The sequence below is a fragment of the Phoenix dactylifera genome, chromosome 6, assembly GCF_009389715.1.
Source record: "Phoenix dactylifera cultivar Barhee BC4 chromosome 6, palm_55x_up_171113_PBpolish2nd_filt_p, whole genome shotgun sequence".
NCBI lineage: Eukaryota > Viridiplantae > Streptophyta > Magnoliopsida > Arecales > Arecaceae > Phoenix > Phoenix dactylifera.
In genome coordinates this window covers 15,800,428-15,812,318 of record NC_052397.1, presented here as the reverse complement: position 1 = coordinate 15,812,318, position 11,891 = coordinate 15,800,428, and the positions used below count along the sequence as shown (strand labels likewise).

The following is an 11,891-nucleotide window of genomic DNA, read 5'->3' as shown; positions in this document are numbered from 1 at the left end:
GCTCTTTTTTAGCTCCTAACTTAAGAAGCACTCTTTAATTATTTCTCTTATCCTCTAACTTGGATAATGAGAAAAAGGAATCTTTTGACTCGCAGAAGAAATAATTTCGGTCGTCGGAATGGGATACAGCTAAATTTGCCTACATTATAGCTTCCTGACTGCACGGGTCCAGTGGTTGGTCCGGACTTCAGACGTAATGATAAATCAACAAACAATTGGCAGAGAAAAATAAAAGAAAAAGGAGGGAATGGATGCTTGTTTTTGGGAGTGGAGAAGGGAAAGGAAAAAAGAAAAAGACAAAAGGAGAGAAAGGAGAATTGACAAGTGACAACCCCATTAATTTTCCTGGCAATGTATGGTACATGTTTTTGAGAAAAAAAATATTTAGTTGCTTGAAGCTTATGTGAAGTTAATAAACTTTGCCATTCCCATTGGTCATCTCGATCTCGATTAATGGTAAGCAACCTTCTTCCTGTGATCAAGGAATTCTCAGCTTTAAAACTACCTCAATCTCATAGTTCAACTTTCTCTAACTAAACATGTTCTTAAGTCCATATGCTGCTTTTATTTTTTATGTTTCAGTAATCTGTGCTGTAACTCAATGGCCATACTCTTCTACTCATGAACAGGAGGTCATGACATGCATCCTCTAAATTCTGAGAAAAAGATGATTACTCTTGCGTTAGCGTTTTGGTCAATGTAGCCTTGTTAGTAAAACTAAATGGGTTGGCACACCTTCGCAAATAGCTTGTACAAGTTTCAGAGTTTAAATTCTAAATATTGTTGAAAAACTACATCGGTTCGGAATTGGTTTTCTGAGTAAAGTTCTGGTCTTCTTTCCTTCTTTTAAACATCTTCGATGATGAAGCCAACGCCTGTAGTAATCTTGGAAAACTGATTCCCTAAAACTTACCTTCACGTAGCATCTAGTGAGTGATATTTAATATGAGAATTTCCCCAAAGCCTTTGAGACACTAAGTAAGGAGGACAACCATGGACCACCCGAGATATTATATTTATTTTCTAAAGCGATTAGTACAGCATCCAAGCATTATATAAGCGAATGGGACGACGGCCAAATCCCTCGAGCAGCCCACAAAAGATTCTATAGGACTTGGTGGTGGAGACCTCTATGTCATAAATTTTGGTGCTGCCGGCCTGCTTGCAAATGGGCCAAGGAACATGTGGACACCGACACACCGTTGGCTCTGATTGAAACCTAACCGCAAGGAACTCATAATTGCCTTTAATTCCCTTCCACCTACCCCCAATAATGGAGATCCATTCTTGGGGCTGGATCCCCTCCGATGCCAGATATTTGAGTTATGATGCTAGAGGGAGTCACGAGCGAGTAACAACGATAGAATATATCATTCCAATTTTCTAAAAAAAGACTAAATTATATTTTGTTAATTAAATTTAGCAGTTTTGAAAAAATAATTATTAAAAGCTATTAGTTCCGTAATTGGCACCAAATGCGACACGGTACGATTAGATACCACGTTGTTGACATAAGAAATAACACCTCTCAAGATGCATGATAATTTTCTCACAAAACACGATACATTCAACATACAAGAGATTGAGTGGACTCGCCCAATATAGGGTTCTCAAAACCCTTCTAGAGTGCTGATTGGGGATGGCGAACAACCACAAACTAGGATTTGAGGATGGACCTTATCATCAGTTCCAGATCATACCAGCTTTTTTTTTCAAAAAAAAAACCCTTTGTCTTCACCACCTAAAGCAATGGGGCGTTAAGGATTTCCTTCTCCAAGGTCTCTCCTACGAGAAGCAGCTTTCTTCTAAGAGAAAAAGGTTTCTTTTCCAGAGCTCCCAATCTCAACCGGGCCAACTCTTTTCTTTCCATAAGAAAGACGCCAAAAAATGAAGCTAGCTTTACTTCGCGGCTTTCTCCATACCATGTAACTAGCCCAAAGTATGAATGACCTCTTCGTTTCATCAGGAGGGACACCCCAACGACATCCATCTCCAACTTCTAGCTGGGAGATAAATACTACTGTATGGACGCATTTTATTTTACTTTTATGGTACAAACTTAATCTTAGAGTTTGTCTTTGAGACAGTACTGGGTAGGCGGTAGAATCATGAATAAGGCCTTTATTCCGCTGTTATACTATCAAACACAATTCTTTAGCTGGAAAACTAGCTAGTCTTTTATATTGAATTGGGATAAGTAAGGGGGGATATAATTCTATTTCATGAAGCAAGTCCTATCCTCTCCACCTCTCTGGATAATGACGCAAGCTTCATCCATGTGCTAGCTGTTGAGAGAGAACAAGCGCATGGAATAAGAAGAAGAGAAGTGGAAGAGAACTCTATGAAAGTTATATTGATCAAGCAAAAGGATCCATTGCAAACTAAACCCTGAGCTGTCTTATATAGACGACCCTTACAAATTCGATTGAGAATGAGAAACTCGATTTGAAAATAAAATAAAATATACTAAGATTGTTCGACTACAAAATCTGAAAATATGATGAAAAACTAATATTGTCTCTAATGATTTTTTTTTTTAAAAATTAATCAAATAGAATGGATCGATCGATTATGGCATCGTTGGGGCCTTCCGCTGCAAATCCGTTGGCTCCTAAAAGATTTGGCATGGTCCATAGCCAAAGAATAACTAGAAGCGGAACTTAAAGCACCGTAGCGTAAGATAAATGCAGCCTTTTAAGCCCACGAACGGAACTTAAAGCTCACTAATGGTCACGGCAAATATGTCAATGTGCCCGTAGGCGTGACTTTAGGTTAGGTCATGTGCTTTTAGCTTGATAGAACGGGTCAGGATTATAGACCTAAATCTCTTTCAAGCTGGGTTCAAGCCAAACCCGTCTAGATTCCATCTCAATTCTATTCGATAATATATTAAATAAATTTGCATATTTTAGTTAATATCTCATACTAACAAACAATATCTTAAAAACTACCGGTAAATTTAGAATTGTCCACTAATTCCTTGTTTTAAGAGATATTATCATTGGGTTGTTGATTTATTTGCTAAGTGATGAGTCAACCACCTAAACATGCTATTTGATTACTTGAGAAGTGTGAAACAGTGATAGTTTTCTCCAATATCTACGCAGACAAATGGATGATAGAATATAGATCACTGTGCAGTGGTCGTTGGATGTGAAGGTAAGCTGTATCCATCCTTGGAGATCTAGCCACTTGTAACAAAAGAATATCCGAATGTTTTATGAACCGCTCATCTTTGTAGCAAAAGATTTGTCTCTGCCGCTTTCTAAAAGAGTTTCCTGAACCACCATTTATTGACGGGCACAGAGACGGGAAGTCACATGGCGTGTTGGTTTGGTAGGTTTTTGGTAGGTGTTGGATCTGCCTCTGGAGCATGAGGGGTCGAATTCATCGGCTGTTGATGATGAGCACAAAACTCCACTGTACCAGCAAGCATGGGTATGGCTAGGGGTCCAGCTCTCATAGTATATATCCTGGCCTCTAGATCCACCCTTGTTCAAAGATGCTTGACAACAAGGAGAAGAGAATATCATCAAATTATAGATTCAATCAGAGCTAGATTCAGCAGTTATGACTTCAATACTAACTTATAAAAATTAATAAAATAATTCAAAATAGGAAAACTCCTATAAAATCTCATCTACTATTCAAATTCTATCTTCTACCTTAATTATCGTTGAAATTAGATTTTTATTATTGTAGTTGAAATTAGATTCTCTGAGCCTTTACGTAAGTCCAGCAAGATCAAAAGAGTGATCCAACAATCTTGTCCGGCGGCAATCCAAGAAAAAACTCGGGAAAAAGCTTGGTAATCAATAGTGATTACTCACCATTTCCGTGGCGGAGTCCATAGGACTAAGAGGATATCCTTTTTAAAGATGAAATCCTAGGGTTTTAGTCGTGTTCAACTTGCCCTCGATCTTCTGGAGTTTGCCGGCGTCGGGAGGAAAGAAGGCTTATAACCGGAGTCTTCTTCTCCGCCATCACACAAAAAGCATGCACGGGTCAACAAGCCCAAACCCCTTCCAGCCGGCCCCAAGGAGAAACTCGGCAAAAAGCTCGGCAATCGATAGTGATTACTCGCAATTTCTGTGGTGGAGTCCATAGGAGGAAGAGGCTGGATATCCTTTTTATGCATTGAGAACCTAAGGTTCTTGTCGTGCTCAACTTGCCCTCGAACTCCTGGAGTCCGTCCGCATCGGAAAGGAAGAAGGCTTATATTCGGAGTCTTCTTCTGCGCCATCCGTGCAAAGCATGCATGGGTCAATGGGCCCAAACCTCTTCTGGCTAGTCTACTAACCTAAATATGTTATCAGAATATGAAACATATTTACTGAAGATGTTAGAAAATTTTAGTCTTTGGATTGTGGCATACCAAATGCAGTGCCCTTAGATCACTACGGATTAGATAAACTAGCAGATAGAGGTCACAATTTAATCCTATTAAATAAGTCATGGGCAAGGCCTCTTGTGTGGTGCCGGACAGCTGTTTCAGGTTTTTATTTTTAATTTTTTTTGTTGTCGTCATTCTTTGTTGGATTTATAAGAGAAAAAAATACATCTTTGTTAGTCCCCCATCAACAACATCAACTACTGCCTGCTATTATTTTTGCAGGAAGTAATGGTACGGAACCCATGTGCATGGTGAAGGGAAAAACCCTTTTTAATTTGAAGCCATGGTTGGTATCCTTCGGATTAGTAGCACCTCACATGGCGTGTTTCTAGGCACAAAAAAAAAAAGACATATTTTGGAGAGATCAATTTTCTAGATTTTCGTATTGTATTTTGTTTTACAATTTCAATAATATTGAGATTTTTTTTTGAAAATAAAAAAATATAATAGTTCTTTAATTAAAATAATACAACAATATCTCTTCAATTTTTTACCATTTACACTTAAAATTCTATTTTTTCAATTAAATCTTATAATTTTGATTTATCTCCATTGTAATTGATAAAAAATTTCACCAATACTCTTGATAGCTAGATTATAAGAGAAGTTGTGTTTTAGCGGAAACAAAAACTCAAAAGTACATTAGTAATTTCACACTTGCGTTAGAGCTCGGATGGAAGTTGGGCATATTGCAACCAATTTGAGTTCGTTGGATCTAATTGAAAAAATTAGAATATTTAAGGTGTAAATATAAATCATGAAAAGTGGAAAAGGTATTTGTACTTTTTTTTCTGAAATAAAACACCTTCCATCCTATCTCCTTGATGTAAGATACTTACATTTTTTATAAATAAAATCTCATATAAAAGTTCCTAGAAGATTTCTCTCTTGAAGAAAAATAAATTCCGAATGCAGATGAAGAGGTCGACCATCTAGGAGATTTTCTAGATGATATTATATTCAACCATTCCAATGATGTCTAGATTTTCAGATTTTCTTCGTACACTAGATACACTGCATATGCTTGTGTAATAAAACATTATAGTTCAAGAATTAGAAATGCTAAATAAGAGGAAACATGAAAACAACTATTTAGATATGCATTCACTAATAAAACTATAAGTAAGCATTCAAACCCAAATCAAATGCAACTCCAATATTTTTCGGCAAAGAATAATTTGCAAGGGGATCCAATAAAAAAGGTTTTGAACAAATGAAACCTTTAATTAAAAAAGATAAATTAGAAATTTTTATTGCGGTAGAATTCTTAAAAGATATGTTTTTCTACAATAGAACTAGGGCAGAAGAATCTAGTTATGTTGAAATTTATGAGGTAGCATGCACCAATTTGCAATGATTTTTCAAGCATTTCTTCTGGATGTTGGAAATCATAGAGTTTTCTCCTTCCTATCTGGTTAATGGATAAAGAGATTTCTACAACCAAGATTTTTAATGCTTTCATAATTCATAGTGGTAACAGAAATGCTGGTATAAATAAAGGACCGGTAATGTTGGACAAACAACACTTGGGCTTCATATCCCAGACTAGAAACTTCTTCATTATTTAGTGAAATTTCTATGATTTATTTCAATAATTATTTTTTCACTCTTTCAAATACAAAGGCGAATCAGAGTCGCCTCTGATGACCCAAAGATTGAGTTAAAGATTGATTTTGATGATCACAAAACCTTGAAGTATAATTACTAATGTTTGTGTTGCAAGAAGAAAAGATAATTTATTTTGCAAGGAACATAGCAAGTTGGAAAAATACAAGAAGGCCTCAAAAGCTCTCAAGAAAAGTTAGAAGAAAGCTACAATTTAATGGCCCAAGTTTCAAGTTCAAAGGATTTAAGTTGGAGGAGCAAATTCAAAGAAAGATTCAAAAAAAAATAGTCCTCGAGTCGACTCCGGAAAGTTTAGAGTCGACTCTGGCACTCTAGAGTTTCAAGAAACAGTGCTCGAGTCGACTCCGGCACTCTACGAGTCGACTCCGACTGAGAACAAACAAAAAGACAGAAAGTTGATTTTCAGCGCTACAGTGATCTCGAGCCGACTCCAACTTCAGCGCTACAGTGCGGAGCCGACTCCCAGCTATAGTGTCGGCAGACTACTATTCACAGATCGACCCCTGTTTCAGCCGAGTCGACTCCTACTTCAGCCGAGTCGACTCGAGCACGCTGGGAGGCATAACGGCTAGTTTTTTCTTGATTCCAACGGCTCTATTTTTGTCTCTAACGGCTAGATTTTTGTTTCCACTCCCTCTAAAGCTATAAAATCAAGAGGAGAGCTAGGGAAGAGGGAATGGAAGTAGGAGAAAACATTTAGGGAAGAGATTTGAAAGAGATTTCTCCCATAAGCACAAAAGGGCCATTCAAAGTAAAATAGAGAGAAGAAGAGCATCCAAGTGAATCCCAAAGCTTCCTCTCCATCCGTGTGCTGCCTCGGAGATCCTCTACTTCGTGCAAAATCAGAAGAGGGTCAAGTGAAGAAGAAGCCGAGTTCCTCTATCTACAAATTAGTTTGAGGGCTTCTTCTCTTTTCTTTACTTATTTATATTTGCTATATTTGCTTATATGAGAAGCTTGTATTTGATTTAAACTCTTGTTCTAATATTTTGTAACTTGATTCAATCAAGGGATTGAATCAAGGGGTTAAGGTTTGTTGGTGAGCCAAAGGAAAAACCAACGTTGTAAGGTTATGGTTGGTGAGCCTTTGGGAAAACCAACTGGGTTGATTGTGAACCCAGAAAACAATCGTTGTAAGGTTGTGGTTGGTGAGCCTTTGGGAAAACCAACTGGGTTGGATTGTGAGCCCGTGAAAACAATCGGTTGGTTCTAGTCGGTGAGCCTGTGAAAACCGACCGAGTTCGTTGTGATCTCGCAAAACAACAAGTTGGGTTGTGAGCTTGTAAAACAACCGGCTGTAATTTGAGGGATTATAGTAAAATTCCCAAGAGGTCTTGGGAAGTGGATGTAGGTACTGGGATGCACCGAACCACTATACTTTTGTTGTGTTTGTGATGCTCTTTGTTGTCTGACTTCCTCACTCGCTTACTTACTTAGATACTATGCGTGCTTAACTCTTCTCCGTGCATCCTTTAGTTGCAAGCATATTCAATTTACTTAATCAAGTCTCATTCAATTGAATTGCATACTTGGACAAACTTAGACTAATCTTTTATTGAGTCCGCTGCTTAATAGTTGATTAGATTAGAGTCATACTCTTGCTAAGTTTAAATTCCACTAAGCATCCATACAACTTAGCCTAATTAACTCTAAAAGATTAGAAGTAGTTGAAAAGTTTTTAAAAGACCCAATTCATCCTCCCCTCTTGGGTTGTCACCTTGGGCAACAGCCTCGAATTGCATTCGGCCCATTTCAGCCCCTTCACTACAATATGACACACTATTATTTATATTTTAGCAATTATTCTAAATAAAACATATAAATGTAGCATTAATAGCGTGAGACAAAAACATCACGAAGACATGTCGATGGTAGAAGTAACAGACATCTTTCGCAGCTACACCTTATTGACGCTCCCAGGGGTCAACAAAGGTTGACGGCAAGAGCAGAGACAGAGACGCCATGCGGGGGTTACCGGATTGCAGCAACTTCTTATGTAATCTCACTCTAAACATTCGAAAAATAAAAAGAAGATCACAAACAACTGCGATTAGAATAGAGCTTGGTCATCACCATTGATGGCCGCCGATGCTTTCACAGCTACACCACCGAGGGTCAGACCGGACCCCTCAAGCTTTTGCTCGGTGATGCGGTCCAACTTCCGCGCCATCTCCGAACTCATATGATTCCTCCAATCCCCTGCCCCTCCTTTCCTGAAGAATGAATCATTGGTTAGGGGGATACTGGGAAGCAGTACTTTACCCGTCTTGTTGACCTCCAAGCTCGTCAGCTTGTCAAAGCTGCACAGCTCTATGACCTCCTCCACCACCCCTTCCTTCTCTTCCTCTGGAGAGAAGGGACACCCCATGAACTCGGCCAACCTCTTCACAATCCGCAGAGGCTCCTCTAGCATCTCCTCGTACTTCAAGAACAGCACCTTCTCTGGCCTCCTCTGGCTCTCCTCCCAGTACTCGAGAACATGCTCCCATATCGGCCCATAGGGGCAATTGCCCTCACAGAACATCTCAAAGGCCTTGGTAAATGGAATTGGCTCCATAGATTGCGGCCTCAACCCATTATTGAAGTACCACAGGGAGACCAACACATCCTTCGGGTCCCGGCAGACATATATGACCTTACAATCTAAGCTCTTGATGGAGTGTGGTAGGAGAGAGCAAGGCAAGTGAGTGTTGAGAATACGAGGGGATGGCATGGCTTCTATTTCTGGGGCTTGGCCTCTGGAGTAGGTTCTGTCCACCATAGGGACGCACTCGTGAGGATTTTGGCGAAGGAGAGGGTGGTGATGGAAGGGATATTGTGCTCGTGTCATGATGGCGTAGGCGAGGGCTTTGAGCCAGGTGGTGCCGGACTTTGGGTAGCTCAGCACCCAGAGGTCGTCGGGGCGAGCCTTGAAGTTTTGCTGCATGTCCAAGGTGCCGGTGAGAGCACGTTGGGGGATCCAAAAGCCTTGGTATTTTCGGTTGCGCATGGGTGCCCAGCCTTCCTCCAAGGGGAGGGTTGAGATGAGGTCGGTGTAGTTTGAAGGAGGTCTTGGATCCGCACCCTTTTTTCCTTGAGACTCCATTGGAGGGGGGCTGTTGCAAAGAGATGGTTGAGCAGCCATTGAAAAACGGATGCTATGCTATGCTCTCTAGCGGGTGTTTGTTTGCAGTGACTATGGTTCTACTTCTCCCGGAGTGGCCAGTTATCCCCTAAATTGAATAGATACATGATAGTTCCTAGATCCTACCACAAGTGCATGGGTTGTGACAAGTAGAATAGGACAAAAAAAAGTATCGTTTCCACAACGAGGCGATTCAAGTATCAATTTATAAATTTTCTATATTATTTAGATAATCCCAAATTGATGTGACTAAGTACAATTTCTTAACCGAAAAATCAAATATAAAAGGTTCCTAGAGCTTGGATTTCATCAATTGAATTCCTTCAATGAATTTAAATCTGATTGTTAATATTCTGTTAATTACAATGACCGAATCCCTTTTTTTTTTAATGTGATATTCTCTTTCAAGGCATAACACCTATACCTATATTAATCCTATATCTACTTTCGTGATCATATAAATTAATATAAATTTATTATGATCTGTGAAATTCTTGAATGTAGGTCACAAGGGTATGCATTTATTTCTAAACTACACTGCCAGTGTTTGATAAATTCACCAACTAATATTGAACTTCAACTTTCGTTACTTCATTCAACATCTTAAGCATGCAATTCATGGCCAGTAAAATGCAAGAATGAAAACCGAAATTATCAAATTGCAATTAACAAAGGATATTCAATACAACCATACTCAATTCATATCAAAAATTCAATAACTACGTCCTAGCCCTAGGATAAGAAAACTAGCAAATCATAACTAATAAATCAATCCAATTATTTCTCAAACATAAATTTCGCATTCAACATCCTTAATAACAATTCAGCAAATAAAAAAAAAATCAGAAAAGGAAAAAAACTCTGTATTTGCAAAAATCCTCCGTTCCTTTCTTTCTCCTAGAATTCCAACTTTTTTTTCCTTCTAGCTTTTCGTCCTCTCGGAATTCCAGATTCTCTGAGTTTTCTTCTTCCTTATTTGCTTGCCATCCCCCTCGTATCTGCTGGCCCTCCTCTTCTCCCAACCAATTCTCCTTTTTTTGAATTTTAAAATAGATTTCCTCCGCATCTGTTGGCTGAAATCCGAAATTCTAGGCTAATTTTATTACTCGACGCCCAGCTGGATTTAGAGCACCAAAATGATACACTTTGGAGTTGGATCCTTTACGAAAGTTTTAGATCTCATTCTCAGCTTTCCAACACACCTGAGCTTGCATTATTCTGACTTTTAGAACTCCAGATACAAGCCGAAAACCAAAATAGGATCTTGGTTGCAGTAAACTTCTAGACAGATTCAGACTTCTCCATTTTGGCTAAGTTTTGGACTTCAAAACGGCAGAACTGGGTTTTGTTCTCTCTATAAAAGTTTTAGGCTTACCTCTTATCTTTCCAGCAAGCTAAACAACACCTGAAGAGAGAATCATTGGTTTGGACGAAATCGGGATGCAGTTTACCCGTCCTGTTGACCTCCAAGCTCTTCAGCTTGTCAAAGCTGCACAGCTTTATGACCTCCTCCACCACCCCTTCCTTCTCTTCCTCTGGAGAGAAGGGACGCCCCATGAAGTCGGCCAACCTCTTCACAATCCGCCGCGGATCCTCTAACATCTCCTCGTACTTCAAGAACAGCACCTTCTCTGGCCTCCGCTGGCTCTCCTCCCAGTACTTGAGAACATGCTCCCATATCGGCCCATAGGGGCAATTGCCCTCACAGAACATCTCAAAGGCCTTGGTAAATGGAATTGGCTCCACAGATTGCGGCCTATGAACTCGGCTATGGCGCATTAAATTATTGTGCCTATGAAGGTAACTCCTGGAGTGATAAAACGGAGTCACGAGCGAGTGGAACAACTAGGATCTTCATTTCCTAAAATAGATATGGTTAGAATTGGTTTTAAGTCTCGAAAGTTGGACCGTCTTGTAGAGCAAAAGCTAAAGGGATCCGGTTTGTCACCACTGGTCGTATACTCTGCTCATAACATTCAATTGCAATCTGTGCTGCACCTCAAGCGATTCATCTTTAGGAACTGTTTGTAAGTAAAATTCCCTGTGAAATAGATTTGTCAAATCCCTACCAAAATTCAGGAAAGAGAATAGTTACCCATAGAAGATGATTCCATTGTATTGGGTATTGGTTTCCGCTCCCTGAGACTTGATCTTTCTCTCGATATGGACAGAAGGGATATCCCACTTGATAGAAGAGAAAATGATCGATCAGTCTGGAAGGGGGACCAAGACCCTTTAAATACTAGTGGAGTTTCTCCCCATCAAAGATAACTCCCAAGATCCAACGGATGGGATCGTCACGATTAACCCAATAACCTTAAGCATTTATATAAGTGAAAGGCCCAATAATCAATCACTTAGGCCCATCCGTGTGGGTCACACTTATGTGAATAGCTACGTGGTCACTTGGGCCACATCCAGAAGCTCATAAGCTTACAATCTCCCACTTGGACCATGTTGACCACAAAATTTCAAAAGAATATATTTATATATATACATATTTTTATACTTATAAAATATATATATACTTTAAATTTATCTATATGTGGTCAAGAGATTGAATAATCAGAGGAAAAACTTTAAATGCCGGCATTTTTTTTTTTAATAAAACAACTTTATGGTCCTTTCACCATACTCTAGGTCCCTTTAACTTGAATGAAAAAGTTCAATGGTAAGGGTCAGGCGGTCCTGTGCTATCCTTTTAAAGAGCCACACACTTCCTTCCGTAACCATAAGTGCCATCAAAGC

The 11,891-nt window shown here is 39.3% G+C and overlaps 2 protein-coding genes across 2 annotated transcripts; both read right to left on the bottom strand.

Moving 5' to 3' along the window:
* Positions 1-5,946: 5,946 nt before the first annotated feature.
* On the bottom strand, positions 5,947-9,200 carry LOC120111102 (flavonol sulfotransferase-like). Its single transcript, XM_039127574.1, has 2 exons — positions 7,750-9,200; positions 5,947-6,031 (listed from the first exon to the last, which is right to left on the bottom strand). Exon 1 carries the CDS (start codon positions 9,141-9,143, stop codon positions 8,070-8,072), a length of 1,074 nt encoding a protein of 357 aa, XP_038983502.1. The 5' UTR covers positions 9,144-9,200; the 3' UTR covers positions 5,947-6,031; positions 7,750-8,069.
* Positions 9,201-10,514: 1,314 nt separating this feature from the next.
* LOC120111202 (flavonol 3-sulfotransferase-like) lies at positions 10,515-10,922 on the bottom strand. The gene has a single exon (XM_039127763.1). The coding sequence runs from the start codon at positions 10,920-10,922 to the stop codon at positions 10,515-10,517; it is 408 nt and encodes a 135-aa protein (XP_038983691.1).
* Positions 10,923-11,891: the final 969 nt, after the last annotated feature.